The following is an 18,725-nucleotide window of genomic DNA, read 5'->3' as shown; positions in this document are numbered from 1 at the left end:
TTGTGTGTGTGTGTGTGTGTGTGTGTGTTAGAATTTTGTTCTACATTTTTCTCCAGTTCTGTCCAGGACCCTCTGTTGTGATCCCTGTCAGAGTAGTCAGTGGTGGTAGCTGGGCACCATCTAGTTGTGCTGGACTCAAGTCTGGTGGAGGCTGTGGTAGCTGCAGTCCATTAGTCTTCTGGACTAATCTTTCCCTTGTGTTTTTGGTTTTCTTCATTCTCCCTTGATCCAGACAGGGTGAGACCAGTGGATTATTTTAGATGGCTGCTCACAAGCTTTTAAGACTCCAGACGCTACTCACCAAAGTAGAATGTAGAACACTTTCTTTATAAACTATGTTATGCCAATTGAGCTAGATGTTCCCTGAGACCACGGTCCCCACAGCCCGCAGCCCAGTAATTCGGTCCCTCAGGGAGTTTGGATGCATCTATGGAGCTTTCATGACCTTGCCTTGCAGAAGTTGTGCTGGCTTCCCCAGTATTGTGTACTGTCTTACTCTTCACCAAAGTTACCACTTATCTATTGTCTGTTTAGTACTTTTCCCTCCCCACCCCTGCTCCCCTCGAAACCATCAAAGATTATTTCTTTTTGCTAACACAATTTCTTGATGCTTTTTTGCCACCTACCCACTCTTTCCGTATTCAGCATTAAAAGATTGAGAAAAAGTGTTACATTTTTCTAATGACCCCAAAATTACTAAATGAGAATTTTTAAAAAAACATTTAAGAGGTCACGACAAAGCTAGGTATATTATATCCTAGAATCTCTTGAGCAATTAACACCCCAAAATCATTTCAACTTTGCAAGCTGGCTCTCAGAATGTTTAATTAGTAAATTAAAGGAGTGTTTCCTATGTTACAGCAAGAAGTTTTACTAACGGAGATTACAGTACTTCCTCAAATTGTGGTATAATATATTTAAGAGTGTTTGAGGCTGGCCATCTGTTGTGGGTTGAATTGTGTTCCCCCACAAAAAAGATATGTTCAGGCCCTAACCCCTACCCCACCTGTAAGAATGATCTTATTTGGAAATAAAGTCTTTGAAGATGTAATCAAGTGAAGATGAGGTCATACTGATTACAGCAGACCCTAATCCAATGGCTGGTGTCATAAAAAGAGGAAAATCTGGCCACAAAGACACACACACACACACGAAGAACACCATGTGAAGACAAAGGCAGAGACTGGAGCCAAGGAACACCAAAGATTGCCAGCAACCACCAGAAGTTAGGAGAGAGGCACGGAACAGATTTTCCCTATGAGGACTCAGAAGGAACCAATCCTGCAAACACCTTGATTTTCGGTTTTCTGGCCTCCAGCGCTGTGAGAGAATAAATTTCTGTTGTGTTAAGCCACCCAGTTTATGGTACTTTGTTACAGTAGCCATAGGAAATGAATACACCTTCCAAATATACCTTAAGTAGTATAAAGTTATAATAGTTAAAGCTGTACAGTATCAAACCAAGACAGTTTAATCAACGAATTAGAAAAGAGATCAGAAATGTACTCAAGTATCTACAGAATTTTGTAAAATATAAGGTAGCTTTTTAAATCAAGGGGAGAAAGATGTATTATTCAATAAATTGGGCTGGGACAAAAGGGTAGACATCTGGAAAAAAATAAAGCTAAATTCATCCATTCAACAAATGGAGGGCCTATCATGAGGCCAGCAAGCACTGTGCTAGACACTGAAAATAAAAACAAGCCAAAAAAAGACACAATCCTTTGCCCTCACGGAGCAAGTGGGGTAAGAAAGTCATTAATAAGTAATCACAAAAATAAATGCAAGATTGCAACTCCAATAAATTCTACAACTGATCCCTACCTCATTCTGTAAACCATAATACGTTCTATATGAATCAAACATTTATTATTTTTTTGTTTTTAGTTAAATATCTAAATTTCAAAACAAAACCATAAAAGCACCCGAAGAAAACATGGGTAAATATTTTTATAAGATTAGAATGGAGAAGGAAACCAAAAAACTACAAAGGAAAAAAAACAGAAAAAATATGACTACATACAAATGTTTACAATTTATAAACAAAAATATATATATGCGTCAAAAGTTAAACTGAGAAAAAATCTATAATGTATATGAAAAGGTAATTAATTTTCCAAATATTCAAAAAGTTCTTATACATTAATGAAAAAAAGCCAAAAAGCCCAACGGAAAGGTAGACAAAGGACACAGACAATTCCAAGGAAAAACAGAAATACCCAATAAACAAATTACATGGTGCTAAAAAAAAAAAAATTTTCTGTATGGGAGACTAACTTGAAATGTAAACTTCATTTAATTACAACAATTAAAAAAAAATTATATGGTGCTCAAATTCCTAACAAATAACTACAAACTAAAATGCTGGGTTTTTTTTTTTTTTTTTTCATCATTTGTCATACTAACAACTCCCTAAAAAGATGGCTAACTGCCAGTGTTAAAGAGAACAGAAAAAGCACTGTCCTAAACTCTGGAGTTGAGTGAATTAGCATGGCCTTTCTTGGAGGGCAGTTTGGCAACATTGACAAAATTTTAAGCAATCATACTCTGACCCACACATTCCATTTCTGGTAAATTATTCTATAAAATTACTGAGAAAACGAAGAATCTAGTTTCAAAGGAAGATCCTAACACATGACAGAAAAGAATACAAAACTTTCGGAAGTTTACTCTAGGTTGGACATAATAAAACTCTTGTATTTTTAAACATTAAATTAAGTCAGAGACTTAACAGCCTTTTGAGTCATAAATAGTGCAATAGCAAATAGATGGAAAAGAAAAGAAACACTGGCACAAGTGTGCATAGATAAATGACGAAAAGGTTAACCAGCATATATCTGTAATAAAAAAAATAAAAACTGGAAACAATTCTAAAATGTATCAATAAGGTAGAGCTTAAAAAAGTTAAGAGTATATCCATAAAATGAAATACTCTGCAGCCATTGAAAACATTGAGACTAGGGCAAAATGTACTGACATGGAACAATGTCAGAGATACATTGTAAATGAAAAAACAAGTAGCAAACCAGATGGTAGTACCATCCCTCTTTAATAAAAAACATAAAATGTTAACATATGAATAGGAAAAAAAACGTGGCTGTAAATTGTTAACAATGTTTTCTCTGCACAGGGAACTTTCACTTTCTATGCTATATACTTTATAAAGCTTGATTATTTTATAAGAGAGATTCTAAAGAGTCTTTGAGGCCAGAAAATGTCCTTGGAAAGGAGAACTGTATGAAAATGGAAAAGCGGACACAGAATATATTCACAACAGAACATATAATTTCAAAGTTAGAATAAATTTAAAAATTAAGAAACTAGAGCCTCAAAATAAAAATTTTTGTGCCACAAACAACACCATCAAGAAATTGAAAAGACAACCCATAGAACAGAAGATTATATTTGCAAATCATGTACTTGATAAGGGACTTGTTTTTAGAATATATAAAGACCTCTTTTACAATTCAACAATAAAAAGATAAATAACCCAATTAAAAAGTGGACAAAGAATCTGGGTAGACATCTCTCCAAAACCAAACTAGTTACCATCAAGTCAACTCTTACTCACGGTGACCCCATGTGTGTCAGAGTAGAACTGTGCTCCATAGAGTTTTCAAGGGCCGATTTTTCAGAAGTAGATCACTAGGCCTTTCTTCTGAGATGCCTCTGGGTAGACTCGAACTTCTAATCTTTCAGTTAGCAGCCAGGCATGTTAACTAACCGTCCGCACCACCCAAGGACTCCACTACCAGTACCATACCATACTGGTTGCCACCGAGTCAATTCCAACTCATAGCGACCCTATAGGACAGGGTAGAACTGTCCCATAGGGTTTCCAAGGAGTAGCTGGTGGATTCGAATTGTTGACCTTATGGTTAGCAGCCAAGCTCTTAACCACTGCACCACCAGGGACTCCACTAGGGTGGTTAAAATTAAAAGGACAGACAACAACAAGTGTTGTTAAGGATGTGGAGAAATTGGAAACCTCATATATTGCTGGTGGGAATGTAAAATGGTGCAGCTGCTTTGGAAAATAGTTTGACAGTTCCTCAAAAGGTTAAACGTGGAGTTAGCATATGAGCCAGCAATTGTACCCCTAGGTATATATCCAAGAGAAATGAAAACATGTACCCAACACAAAAACTTGTACACAAATGCTCACAGCATTGGCATTATTCAAAACAGCGAATAAGTGGAAACAACCCCAATGTCCATCAACTCATGAATAAGTGTAAATCCATACAATGGAATATTACTGAGCCACAAAAAAGCATAAAGTACTGATTCACGCTACAACACGGATAAAGCCTGAAAACACTGTGCTGAATAAAAGAAGTCAGACATAAAAGGCCACATATTGTATGATTCCATTTATATGAAATATCCAGAATAGGCAAAGCTACAGATACCGATTAGTGGTTGCCTGGGGCTGGGGCAGGGAGGCTGAGGGAAAATGAGGAGTGATTGCTTTTACGGGGAATGAAAATGTTCTAAAATTGATTGCAGTGCTGATTGCACACCTCTGTAAATACATTTAAAAACACTGAACTGGGTGAATTTTATGGTATGTGAATATCTCAATAAAGCTGTTAAAAAATAAATAAAAGAGAAACTAGAGGCCCCATAAAGTTAAGTAATTTGCCCAAAGTTAAATTGCTAGCTAGTCAGAACTGAAACTAGAAACACATCACTCACGCCAGTGCTCAGGTAATTTTGATGGGTCAGAAAGGTTCCCTAAAGAGTTGGAAAAGCAGAAAACACTGGTACTAGTAAAAGAAAAAGAAGAGAAATTTAGGGACCACAACTGAAATGTGGTTTTCAAAATGTAATGTGATTCCAAAATGAATTCTTGGACTAAAACTCTAACAACCATTGACATGCTATAAGAGGTTGTGACTCAGTGTAACAGTACTCCTTTTACTAAGAGCTCAGTTACAGCAGGGCACTGGATGCAGCTGCTGACTCAAAAGGAAGGAGGAAAATGAGATCAGAAGAGGCAGCAGGCTGAAATCACGGGCCACTCTTCTGCACATGTCAAAGAGGCCAGTAATGAGTAACATGCTTCAAACAAGTTATTTTATTTCTGAGAATTATAAACTTCTTTAAAGAGATCCTAAAATACCATCTCAAATGAAATTACCTCCCAGAAGTACTATATACATATAAGATATTTAGGTATAATATAGAAAAGTGATGTTTCTGCAGCTGACTTGGACACAAAGATCACTGCCAGAATACAACTACCCCATTTGACTAGAATAACAATATCACTGTTGATGTAGAAATGGAAAGCAAGCCAAGAACATACAATCACTAAAAACATTATTTTGAGGGTTCAAAAAAACGAACTTCTAAAAGCTCATCTATTGTCAGAATATTGCTTATGCAACATCAGAACATTCTGACAGAAGGAAAGGACAACAGGAGGCAGGAAGCAGAAAGAGAAGTAAGAAAGCCTGCAGGTGCTCAACTAATCCTAGTAAGAAACACACAGCTCTGCTCCTGCCTTCCACAATAAAAACAATTCTGTTTCTCATGGCATATGAACCAAGATTTCCTCTGCCAGAAACAGAAAACAACTTACTACATGAAAATGTCAACCTGTTCCATGGAACACTACACTGGCCGTGAACAGATACGAACCTTGTAAACTACAGAGTCTGGGCTGTTTCCTCACCAAGTTTTTTAAATCACTTGCCCATTATCAAGTTCAGTTCAATTCATGTAGACTCTAACAAAATGGACAAAAATACCACCCTGGAGTATACACTATAAATAATAAAGGGTTCTATAAAATATCAACTTTGGCTTATTTATAATTTTAAATTAATGCAGGAGCTCTCATAACTCACCTCCAGTCAACCAACCTGCCAAATTAATCAGTGTTCCTCTTTCTCTTTAAAAAAAAAAACCTAACTAATGCCCCAACGTATAAACTGGCCCTAACTAACAGCTACTCTCTCTTACTCCCAAATAGTCTGTTTCCATCCGTTAAATTGTATACTTACCAAGAATTGTTTTTTCCAAACCTATTTATATCAGTTGTTCTTGTTATTAGAGTTATGTGATTTAATTAAATATCATGTATACTGATGAAAAATTAGGGAGAAAAGAAAGAGATGTTTCTATGAAAACTAAATTGAATGCTTAGAAAGACTTGATAAAAGTCAAATTAGGTAAGGATGAGACAAGTGTAACAGATTGGGAGGAAGCATAAAAATCAAGAGGAATTCTGTACTCATTGCTTTAGAAGTGCCAATTCTTACTCGGCTTTGAAAAAGCAAAACAAACTGGAAATCATAGATGATGAATTGTGGGTGTGTTTAATGCAAACAAGATGAAGGAACTCTAATCAGGGCATCTAAATATGAAGAAAAGGCCTTGGCCCTATGTCAAAAGAGTTTCTTAAACAAACAAATTGCAAGGAAAAAGAGAGGCAGGGGAAAACTACAGAGTAAAACAAACAAAAAACCTTAAGAGACATATTAATCAACTATAATGTATGGACTTTATTTAGACCCTGTTTCAAACAAGTAAGTGGTTAGAAGAAGAAAAATATATATAGCATATATATGTCTATCAGGGAAATTTTAACACTGATTTGATATTTAAAGATATTAAGGAATTATTGTTAACTTTTTTAGGTAGGATAATGGTATTGTGATTATATTTTTTGAAAAAGAATCCTTGTCTATTTAGAGATATAGGCCAAAATATTTACAGATGAAATTGTATGATTCTGGGATTTGCTTCAAAATAAGCCAGGAAGGAAGGGAAAGTGAGAAGGGGCATAGATTGGCCCTGAGGTGGTAACTGTTTAAATTGAGAGATGGGTCCATGGGGATTCATAACACTATTCTCTCTACTTTTATATGTGTTTGAAATTTTCCATAATAAATCCTTAAAAATACTAGTGAATGAGTAAATATTTTATATTAAAATGAAATAGTCAAAGTATAAGTGTATCATGATTTCTGATTCCCCCACTTTATCCCAATTAACTAAGCAAGTCATAACCCAAACTTACTGTACAGGAGGGCTTCTATTGGAAATAAAAGCATATTATCAGACACCCAAAATATAGGTAACTCCAAAAAATAGTGGTAACCCCAAAACACTCTAAGAATAATATAACATATGGCCCAATTACCCTTGAGAATCTCTTAAATAACCCATAAAGAATAGTGCATAAAGCAAATCTAAATATGATAGGACTGCTGTATTACCAAATTTATTCACATATTTATCTCCCTTACAATTTCCTTCACTATCTTTTTACCATTAAAAACAAGGAAGAGCAATTTACAACTTAATCTCTGAAGTTCTCACTCAGGTTTACCGAAGAACAGTTACTTAAAAAATCAAAGGTTCACACTAACTAAATATAGACAAGGGTTAACTTTGCTGAAGGCAAAGACAACACACAATATAGGGGAAGTCAGCCCAATTTGACCAAAGCAAAAGCATAGAAGCTTCCTAGACACATTCAAACACCCTGAGGGACCGAATTACTCGGGCTAAGGGCTGGGGACCATGGTCTCAGGGGACATCTAGGTCAACTGGCATAACATAGTTCATAAAGAAAAAGTCCTACATCCTACTTTGGTGAGTACCGTCTGGGCTTGTAAAAGCCTGGGAGCAGCCATCTAAGATACATCTATTGGTCCCACCCTGTACGGAACAAATAAGAATGAAGAAAACCAAAGACATGAGGAAAATATTAATCCAAAGGACTAATGGACCACATGAACCACAGCCTCCACCAGCCTGAGCCCAGAAGAACTAAATGGTGCCAGCTACCACCACCTACGGCTCTAACAGGGATCAGAATAGAGGGTCCAGAGCAGAGCAGGAGAAAAATGTAGAACAAATTCAAATTCACAAACATAGACCAGACTTACTGGTCTGACAGAGACTGGAGGAACCCCTAAGACCATGGCCCCCAGACACCCTGCTAACTCAAAACTGAAGCCACTCCCAAAGTCCACCGTTCAGCCAAAGATCAGACAGGTCTATAAAATAAACAGTAACACATGTGAGGAACATGCTTCTTAGTTCAATCAAGTATACGAAACCAAACGGGCAACAGCTGCCCAAAAGCAAGATGAGACAGCAGAAAGGACAGGAAAACCGGACAAATGGACATGGGGAGAGCGCTGACACATAGCAGGCAAGCCAACCAATGTCACAAAACGATCTGTGTATAAATTTTTGAATGACGAACTAATTTTGTGCTGTAAACTTTCACCTAAAGCACACTAAGATTTAAAAATCTACATTTTAACAAGAGAAAAAAAAATTAAAGGTTCAGGTAATCAGACTTTATTTCTCATAGCCTTTCTTCTCTCCTTCAGCAATTTATCCAGTTTAGGTTTATGTCCTTTTGCGGGAGATCAGGAGAGAGCAATGACTGATAAAAAAACAAGTGAAAGGTTGCATTCATACTTATTCTTTTCTTGCCTCTTCCAGATTTGGTTTAGAAAAAGAAGGATTAGGTAGCTGCTCTAATCCTCTTTTGATTTGTCCTGTATCTATTCACCACAGGTTTGGAGGTGCAGTAGGTACTTAAAAGCCCTATGCTCCCATGCTAAGAAAGCAGAAGGAGAGACAGATAAGATAAAGAGCCAGGGCGGCTATGAGACACACTGTCTCATATACCGCTCGGAGGCTAATCCTGGTACTACCTTTCTGGAAAGCAATGTGGCAATATATGTATCAGATGTCTTCAAAACATGTGTACCCTCTGGCCAAGGAATTTCACTTCCAACAATCTATATGGAGCAGAAACTCAAAACTGCATCAAATTTCATGCACAAAAATGGTCATCGCAGCAAATTTATAACAGTGAAAAACAAGAAACAACTTTATGAAAATGGTTCAAAAATAATGATAGGCATCTAATGAAAAGCATACATCCATTAAAAATGATGTTTACAAATAGTTTCCAATGATGGGGGAATGCTTATAATGATTTTAAAAAAGGAATAAAATAGTACATCAGTATGATCTCAACTATGTAAAAACATGTAGGTAAAAGTATGTTACAATTTAATAACCGTTGCCTCTGGGTGGCAGAACTCTGGGTTGTTTTGTTGTTGTTTCCTACTTTTTTGTAAGTTTCTGCATTTTCCAAAATTTCTACCATAAGCACAAATTACTTTTATAATTAGAAAAAAATAGGTGGTAGAGACAGCCAGCAATAGGCAACTGGGTTGAGGTAAAGGAATTTATGCTTGATACCTCTCCTCTTCCTTCTCTCTCTATCAAGTTCAAGTTGCAAGCATCCAACTGCTCCTTTAACTTTATCCTTTGTCTGCCCTGGCAAAAATAAAATTTATCTTCTTGTCTGCTAATAACAGTACTTGCTACTTTTTGCATACAGATGACACTAACAAATAATAGTTGAATTAATCCATTGATGTTGAGTAAAAACCAGTGACAGGAAATTTTTTTCAAAAGCAGAACATTAAGTATAAAGAAAAGAACAAGAGGCAACTCAACAAATAGTGTGAAGTTATTTCAGGAAGCACAAGCAGCCCGAGACAGCTTGATGCGTCTCCAAAGGAAGAGAGGCTCGAGGCAGCAGAGGGAAAACTGGAGGCATTCGCTGACTACACTCCATACATGTGGCGCCTTCTAAAGGAACTAACTCACTGGGAGCCTGGATATGAAAGAACCTTCATTACGAGGGACTTGAATTAAATTGTAGGATTTCACTTTAGGTTTACTGAGCTTCCTGCTAATGAAAGTTTGAGATAAGCCAAAAGTAAACTACTTTTTTGCCCAGGAAGACTGTGAAATCTCCTTATCCAGAGATTTGTGAGAAAAGTTAGAAAACTACCTTTCTTTAACATCCTAACTGGAGACAGGAAATTCCAATAGTAAAATTCTAAGATGTATTAAGAGTTTAAAAACAAACTCAGCTCATACTTTTTTCAAAATCTTATAGTCATTCATTCAGTGAATATTTACAGACATTGTACTAGACACTGGAAACATAGCAGCAAACAAGCAATTGAATTCCTGCCCTCATGGAGCTTACACGGCACCATCCTAATGATCAGTAAAAGCTAGATATCTTCTTCTTTTAATTTTAAGTAAAATGATTTTTAGAAATTCCAAGCATGTCAAAGCACTGCAACAAAGTGAACAGCATCTAGTACTTAGACTGATCCAGAGAAGCTCTTATTAAATGTTTGCAAAACAAGACCAAGAAATTGTGTGGCTTAGGTACTGGGATGGCAGAGAGACTTAATTTCACTGTATGCCCCTTTGTACTTTTTGAATTTTGTACCATAACCATCCATTCCTATTTTTAAATAAATAATTTTTCAAAAGTTCATTGGATGGATAGATGGATTAATGGATGGATGGAGTAAATGAATGAATTTTGAAGTTTCTTTTCCAAAAAGTTCAGTTTCAAGGAATTTGGGTAGCTAATCTAAATTTTCACATTCACTTCTTTTGGGGGCAGGTATAAAAACTAAAGCAGATTTCTGGTATGCAAGAGCTGAAACTAGGCATTAATATGATAATTTCTCAGAACTTCCTAATCAAAACCCTAAATTTAGTTTAAGACAACTAGCCAAAAGTATCCAATGGAGTGAGTCCAACCTACACAGACAGGCTTAGACAGGAGATGAATTTGCTTCTCTTTTCTTCTTATTTTCTGGGAAATGTGCTATATATTCACAGACTGATTTCTACCTCCTTGAAAAGTTTAAATTCTAACATGAAATGCTTATCAGTAGCCAGGGATCCCTGATCTACAGTGGATCACACACCTGCTAAACAGAAATATGTCCTTAACATAACTTCATGATGGCTCATCCGACAATTTTGTACTAGCTGATGGAATTTTACTCTGAAGAGATAGCAAAAGAAGCAATTTTAAACTAATTCATCCAAGATTGTTGAGGTTTCTCAAAGACATTGCCTAAGCCATTCACTTAACATTTATTACATCAGGACAAAAACCCACAAGAATGTATATAATCTTCATCCTCCGAATGTTATCAGTCATCTATAGGAAAGGATGACTACATTGTTAAGACAGAAAGAGACCAAACTACTCCCTATTAGGAGGGGATATGAACTCACCTGATGGGTAAGGTCATTCTCCTAGGGAAGAAGTGTAGCTCTTAGATCAGAAACTAGAACCCCGTAAGAGAGCCCTGGATAAGTGGTTCTCTTGGCCCTTACCTTGTGTTATCAAGGTATGTCTCTTGATGCCTAGTTTTCTTAATGGTTGTAAGATGGCACCATCCCCTGGAAACTGAGATCTAGTAAGTGAGCCGCCCACCTAAGGTAGACCAGCCCAACAGAGCAAAAGTATAATAAACCATATACCCTGGGAGTGAGCTAGGGACAGCGGTGAATGTAAACTATATACAGCACATTATTTTTATGGTCATTGTATTTTATGTTTGTTTCTTTCCACTTTTACTTCCTTAGTACTTCGAAATTTTTTTTTGACACCTCAGTCATGCCGAGGGGGCACCAAGGGGATAGAGAACAGAAGTATCTGAGTAGGAGCTTTAAAGGCAAAGCAGTGAACTCCTAGAGGACTGCTTGTAAGTGGCAGGGGTGACAGAGTGAAAGAATGCCAAAGGACAAGTGAAATACGGTTTTAGTGTACTTACTCTTCCTTCCTACTTAGAAATTTTTCCTCTCACTTTTACAGTTTGTTTTAATAGAGAGGATAAATATCTCAGACTTCAATTGGTAGGTATACGTTGTTTCTCCAGTAAGAAAGGAAGCGCCCAGGGAGCAAGGGCAAAGTCTTCTATGATTAGAAGAGTCAAGGTACAGTTAACTAGGGGTAGGATTGCCTGGATTCTAATTCTAGCTTCCCTACTAACTAGCTATTGGACTCTGGGCACAGCGGGGGGCGGGAGGGGGGGTGGAGAGCCATGAATCTAATGGATAATTGGCCTAGATTAATAGTGCCTGTAAAACCTGAGATTCTAAATTCTGTTAAGTCCATCTTTCTAGCCACTGGAAAAGAAAGAGTTGGAGCATCTCTAGGTCTTTTTATGCCCAATAAATCAATAAATATTTGTTGGCTGATCATGTTTAATATATGCCATTCTTCTACTGTGTGAAAGATACACGCTGTTAAAATTGAACACCTCCCCTATCTCAAGAAATGCATCAGAAAAGGCTTTTTTACCTTAACTATAAAATAACTCACTTGAGTACTTAGAAATACAAACCAGATCATGTCAGTGCTCTGTTCTGATACCCTCTGATGTCGATACAGAGCCCTGGTGGCACAGTGGTTAAGAGCTCAGCTGTTAACCAAAAGCTCAGCAGTTGGAATCCACCAGCTGCTCCTTGGAAACCCTATGGGGCAGTTCTACTCTGTCCTGTAGGGTCACTATGAGTTCAAATCGACCCAGCGGCAATGGGTTTGGTTTTTTGGTTTGGATGTCAATCCACTGTTTCATACCCAATTCCCTAAAACGGCCAATGAGACCGATATAATCAGGCCCCATCTTCCTTTCTAACCTCATTCCTTACTATCTTCCCCCTTTCATTAAACTCTAAGCACAATGACCTTTGATCTAATCTTTGAACACAAACCAAGCTCATTCTCACCCCCAGGGCCTTTGCACTTGCCTTCTGCATGGAATGTTCTGTCTTCCAAATCTTCCCAGGCTGGCTTTTCAGGTCTCAGCTCAAATATTATCACTTGAAAAGGCCTCTCCTGCCACAATGTCTGAAGCAGCACCCCTCCCAGACACTCTCTTGTCCATTACCCAGTTTTTGTTTTTGTTTTTCTTCATAGTATTTATCATTACATGAAGTTACTTGTTTACATGTTTCTTGCCTGCCTCCTCCCAGTAGAAAGTAAGCTCCAGGAAGGCAGGAGGTTTTTGTCTCTCTTGTTCATGGGTATACTCCAGAGCCTACAAAAGAACCTGACCAAAAAATGTGCATTTAGTAAATATGTGTTGAATGAATGAATGGATAAGGAAAAGGTACAAAGATGTCTTAGGTGTTTTTTACAATTATAGAGGCTTTGGTGAGTATACAGAATTTCTTTTTCTTTTCAAAGCATCCATTTTGTTCTCTTTTATGCCGTGAACTAGAAAACATCAGCCAGATTGATGCCTGGAAAATGAAAACAGCACTTCTGGCACAGAAGTAACTAGTCTGGGCACCTCTGGCTTGAGCCAGATCTATGACTTTCTAGGGAGCTGGCACCAAAGTCAGAATGTTAAAATAAACAGCTTTGATGTTAAAAGTGGAATACTGCTGTTTTGATTCTGGAGAGACTAGTCCCAATCAGTCTTAGCTCTTCACAAAGTGTCAACAAAGTTAGTAACCCCATCATAACCATATCAAAATGAAGTTAGTCCTCTTTCAATAGTCACTTCTAGATTATGTAGGTATGGGACTATCTTCCTCAAAGTATTTAATGTAAATCTTGTTTTCAATTTTTTTTATATAATTTTCTCTTCTATGTATCAGTGGATTTTGTTTTCAGCTTTCTAATGAGCACAAGTATTATCTCATCTGCTTCATTAAACTCTTCCTTAGAGGTGAAAAGGATGCTATTAACCCACTTTGAGTACGTCTCGTGATAGTTTGCACTAAGCCACAGAGCACACAGTTGTGTCCTGGCTGGTCAAGATTCGCAATGGGATGATGGCGCAAAACACTGCTCTATGTAATGGTTAAGAATTTTGACCTTGGCCTTCTAAGTAGCACACTCTCCACCTAAGTGCAAATGCGTTCTTAAGCTTGCAGGAATATTATTTCATATTCTTCACCAAACTTAAGTGAATCCTGGTGAAAAGACTGCACTCAAACTCTGTTCCATCACCAATGTGACAACGATTTACTTACATAAAACACACTGAAAATTCATGGCAGCCCAGGTGAAAACCAGTGTTGGTCACAGTTTTCATTAGACAAGTCTCATTACTATTTAAAAAAAAAAAAAAAAAAAAAGTTTAACTAACGGGAAATTTTTTTAATGTCAATTTCATGGAATTAGTCCATAGGAACTAAACCCAACTATCTCAAAGTAGCATCCGAAATAGTAGCAAACTATGTTTTTTACTCTGAAAGCATAGCATCAGGATGACATCTACCTATACAAAACTGATGGCGGATGCATTCATGAACTGTTTCCAAGGGGTGAAAAACAAAAAAAGGGGGACTGCGTTTTATTCATCTCAGTTACTACAGCACCTGATGATGATGATAATAGATAATAGTTATTACATGCTTACTATTGCCAGGCACTGTTCTAAGAGCTTTTACATGTATTAATTAATCTTCATAATGCCCCAACTTGTGAGGCAAGTACTACTGTCATCCCATTTTATAAGCGAGGAAAACAAAGCACAGAGAGGTTACATAACTTGCCCAAGATCACCCAGCTATTAAGTAGTAGGGGATTCAAGCCTAGACAGTATTATCCAAATCTCCAGCACTTATCACAAACCAATGTTAGGCAAGTGCTATGAATTTGCTGGAGCCATGGTGGCACGGTGGCTAAGAGCCTGGCTGCTAACCAAAAGGTCAGCAGTTCAAATCCACCAGCTGCTCCCTGGAAACCCTGTGGGGCAGTTCTACTCTGTCCTATAGGGTCACTATGAGTCGGAATCAACTCTGTGGCACGGTTTTTTGTTTTTGTTTTGTTCTGTTTTTAGTTCCTGGGGGCCCTAGCAGTGTGGTGGTTAAGAGCTTGGCTACTAACCAAAAGGTCGGCAGTTCGAATCCACCAGCAGCTCCTTGGAAAACCTACAGAGGCAGTTCTACACTGTCCTATAGGGTCACTGTGAGTCGGAATTGACTCAATGGCAACACGGTTCTTCACTTCCTGAATTTGTTCCCATTCATCGCACTGTTGTTGTTAGTTTCCATCAAGTTGATTTCAGCTCCTAGCAACCTACTGTGCAGGGTAGATTTGCTCAGGAGGAATTTTAAGGCTGCTACTTTTTGCAATCAGATCTCCACGCCTGGGTTCGAAACACCCATCTTTTGGCTAGTAGTTGAGCACTTAACCACATGCGCCACCCAGGGACTCCATTCATCCAACTAGTGAAGGTATCATTAGACACCGGCAACATACAATAAGCAATCTGAAGGCAGAAAACCTGTCTTTTTATCTCTTTAATACGCATCATGTCCTGCCATAAGAAAAGAGTCAGAGAATCTCAGGCTAAGGCTCCTCCAAAACGATGAAATCAAAAAAGGTAGGACAAAGACAGCCAGGGTGAGCTGCTGACCAAAGTATGTCACAGATGAATACTGTCTCCTGTTAACAGTTCTGCAGTGACGCTCTAAGCACTGCAGTGCTGCCAATATTAAGTCTGAGCTCATGGATGCCGTGCTGCACAAGTCATCCCAGTGTCCCACTCTAGGACGTGTGAGAGTTAACAGAATTTGGGAAAGGGCCAGCTTCACCACTGATCGTTGGATGGAGTGCAGTAGCTCAGTCAATAAATGAAGTTTACTTTTAGCCTCTTAGTCCTTGCAATGGGTAGTGTAAGAAAAGGTGATCATAAATATTCCTCTGATGTTCAGAAAATACCTATTATGTAACCTCATTCAGTCAAAACAAGTAGCATCTGAATTACCAGAGTATGACTATTATATATGGTTATAAGAAAAATCTACACCATTTAGTGATCCACAGGGAAAAAAGGAGAAAGAAAAAAAATCATATACCTCTAAAACACAGACAAAACCAAAAAAAAATGATACATCCTGGAAAGAGACAGAACAAAAAAAAAAAAAAAAAAATAGCTTTTTTGGTTCCAAGTGACCTGACTGCAGAAGTAAGATAAATGCTGCAGAGCATGGGTAGAAAAATCTACCTACCTGAGTAACAGAAGCAGCAGCTTCTGCACCTTCTAGCATCTATGCACCTTCCCCACCATTATATAACCAAATCATGGCCTTAATAGGCTATCACACTGTATGTCAACAGCTGTTAGGCACATCTAAGCTGTCAGCATTTGAGAACCTCTTCCAAAGTGGATTCAGATAAGCATGGAGCAGGCCAAAATATGCTCATCGTTCACCGGGAGCACATGACAACTCCTTGTGAATTAAGCTTCACTCATGTCGTCAGAGTAATTTAAGCAGGGAAAGATAGAGCACTTGTTAACTGTAACTAGGAAATTGCACACTGCTACAGAAACACAAATGAATGCTAGTGTGGTCGCATCACAAATGCAACTCATTGTCCAAGTCATTTCAGTCTCATTCAAGACTGAATATTTCCATACACAGGAATTGCATAACTAACTGCACACCACAAATGATCAAAGATAAAAACCAACATAAACAGTGACACCCGTTTATAAACAAGCCCATGTTGAAAATGCTGCAGTCCTAAAGGATACCAAAGCCTCAGAGAAACACTATGGAGGGTGGGGGGGGACTGGAAAATTAGAAAGCGGGCAAGACTAGCCATAATTAGCCACTGGCTTTGCTGACTACTGAAGATAGAAATGTCTCTTTCATATATAAAGCCAAGAATCAACTGTTAGCAATTACATTTACAGAAACATTCAACCATGTCTGTCACAGATTTTTATCAATATTTTGGTGTATCCAAGGGCTGAAAGACACAAAATCCTTTAAATCACAGATATCATAAACCAAGTAACCAATGAAGTTCATGGAGTCCATCCCCCAGACGTTGGAGCAAAATAATCACAAGAGCACAACGTGATTATTTAGAAAGTGGGGGGGTGGAGATATCAAAACAAGTAACAAGGCATGGACAACTAGTTTTGTTTGTGAATGTAAGTTTAGCTTGGCTAACAGTAAACAGGACTGGAAACTCTCAGGGTGGGGAGGGGGATACACCAGAGTCTTCCCCCTCAAGCTCAGTCTACTCCTCTCAGGGTCTGAGGGTAATGTCAGGAAACTTGGACTTTGGTATCTCTTTCAGCTCTGACCTGCAGACTTGAGGCCCTCTGATAAAAACTGACGAAAAGGCTGAAGGGGGCCCTCCCTAGGAAGTGAAACTGACCAATCAATTCTCCACAGCCACCCACCCTGCCACCCTGGTAAGAGAGGCCCTTGTTAGTCTTTGACAGAAAGAGGGGGAAAAAAGGAACTTCAGGTTGCAAGTGAGCAGGAGAGAAGACTTAGATAAGTCACTGGCTTCAGAAAACAAGCGATTAAACTGTTGCCAGAAAAGCAAAAACAAGGTAGGTGATACTAACCAGAGGCTAGGCTGAGGAGGTGAGGGGAATTGATGTGGCTTTGGTAGGAAGCAGCAACAGCTAGCTATAAAGGTTCTTCATTAGCAAGGTTGAGGGAAAACGCAAACTGCAGTTTTAAATACAATGAATGACTACATTAAAAGTATTCAGTCAAGTGAGACATGGACCAAAGAAAGAAATTTGGAATAAAAATGGGATTTATGGAGCCTAACAGTGCAAAAATACTATCCATATTTCCTCAAAAAAGAAATAAATATATATGTGTACACACACACAGGCACACATATGGCTTCCTAATCGACCTTGGCCAATTTCACTACTACAGCTCTTCGAATCCCTTGGGAACCAAAGGGTCCAACTAGTGTTATCCTCCTAATACTCTGGTGTCTGGGTTCCTCATATGCCTCCTCAGTTTCAATGCTTTCCCCTCACCACCGAAAGCCCACCTTGGGTTTATGGAGCCCACAATTCCAGACTCTCCAACAACTAAAAATAACCAGCAATCGAGCCCACCCAAAATTGTTTAACCCCTGATTACCATAGACGTAGGGCCCCCCTGAGCCTCTGTTCCAGACAGCCCAGGTATTCCCACGATCCAATTCCCTTCCTGAGGACAAGCAAAGTAATTTTTCCCCTTACTTCCCATCTTCTTCATTGCCTCCTCCAATAATATGGTCTCTCTTCCATCTCCCATTCCCATCCTCTATCAGTCTTAGACGATCAGATGCTGATCTGTGTCCCTGTCATAAGGTACTTTGTTCCTCCTATCTCCCAGTACCCTGCACCCACTATGCGCCCCCAGTATATGTCCCAGCTGTCCCTGCTCCCCTCATAACGCCAGGTCTGCCAGTTTACCCTTGTCTTTCCCCCATCTTCCTGGTCCACATTTCGTATGCCCCTGCCCTCATTCCGTTCTGATTTCCTAATTACTGGTTCCAGAGTCTTCTAGCTTACTGTCTGCTGGCTCCCTGAGAGTTCCAAACCCCTTCTTCCCAATCACCCCCTCTGCTACCCTCCCCACAGCCCTGAGAACCCGCTTCCATCCCCGGTTCCTTAGTTCCCCAGGTCCCGGTGCTCATGACCCGCTTTGCCCCCTCTGCTGTGAAGTTTCCCTGTCTCGGGTCCCCCGGTTTCCCCTACCTTCTGCTAGCCCTCTCCTCACCTGCCCCCAGACAGTCCCCTACCAGTGTCCCTGGTCCCAACGCTCTCCAATACCCCAAGTTCCACTCGCTGCGCCCAAGCCCGAAACCTCGACCCCCTCAGCCTCGACGTCGCGGATCTCTCCTGCCCCCGCCACACTCCGACGGTCCCGGGCTGCGCAGTCCCCCAGCTGCCCGGTCCCGTCGCGCCACTACCTTGGCCTTGGTGACGAGGTGCGTGGCCCGCTTGACCACAGCGAAGTTGCCCTTGCCGATGGTGCGGTCGATCTCGTAGTAGCCGATGCGGGCAGGCATCGGCCCCCGAGAGGCCGGGGCTGCGGGACGCGGCGGGCCAGCCGCCGGGGGCACAGCAGCGGGAGCGGCC

General features: G+C 39.3%; 1 protein-coding gene across 1 annotated transcript in view; it reads right to left on the bottom strand.

Annotated features, from left to right (window-relative positions):
* The window catches only part of SIK3 (SIK family kinase 3), a 272,938-nt gene extending 254,220 nt beyond the window's left edge, over positions 1–18,718 (bottom strand). The window contains exon 1 of the mRNA XM_023739963.1: positions 18,557–18,718. Coding sequence (XP_023595731.1) covers positions 18,557–18,655 — 99 coding nt within the window. The 5' untranslated portion in view covers positions 18,656–18,718. The remainder of the gene's footprint in view (positions 1–18,556) is intronic.
* Positions 18,719–18,725: the final 7 nt, after the last annotated feature.

The sequence above is a fragment of the Trichechus manatus genome, unplaced genomic scaffold (genome assembly GCF_000243295.1).
Source record: "Trichechus manatus latirostris isolate Lorelei unplaced genomic scaffold, TriManLat1.0 scaffold00143, whole genome shotgun sequence".
Taxonomy (NCBI): Eukaryota; Metazoa; Chordata; class Mammalia; order Sirenia; family Trichechidae; genus Trichechus; species Trichechus manatus.
The sequence above is the reverse complement of the archived record's forward strand: the minus strand, read 5'-3'. Positions and strand labels throughout refer to the sequence as shown.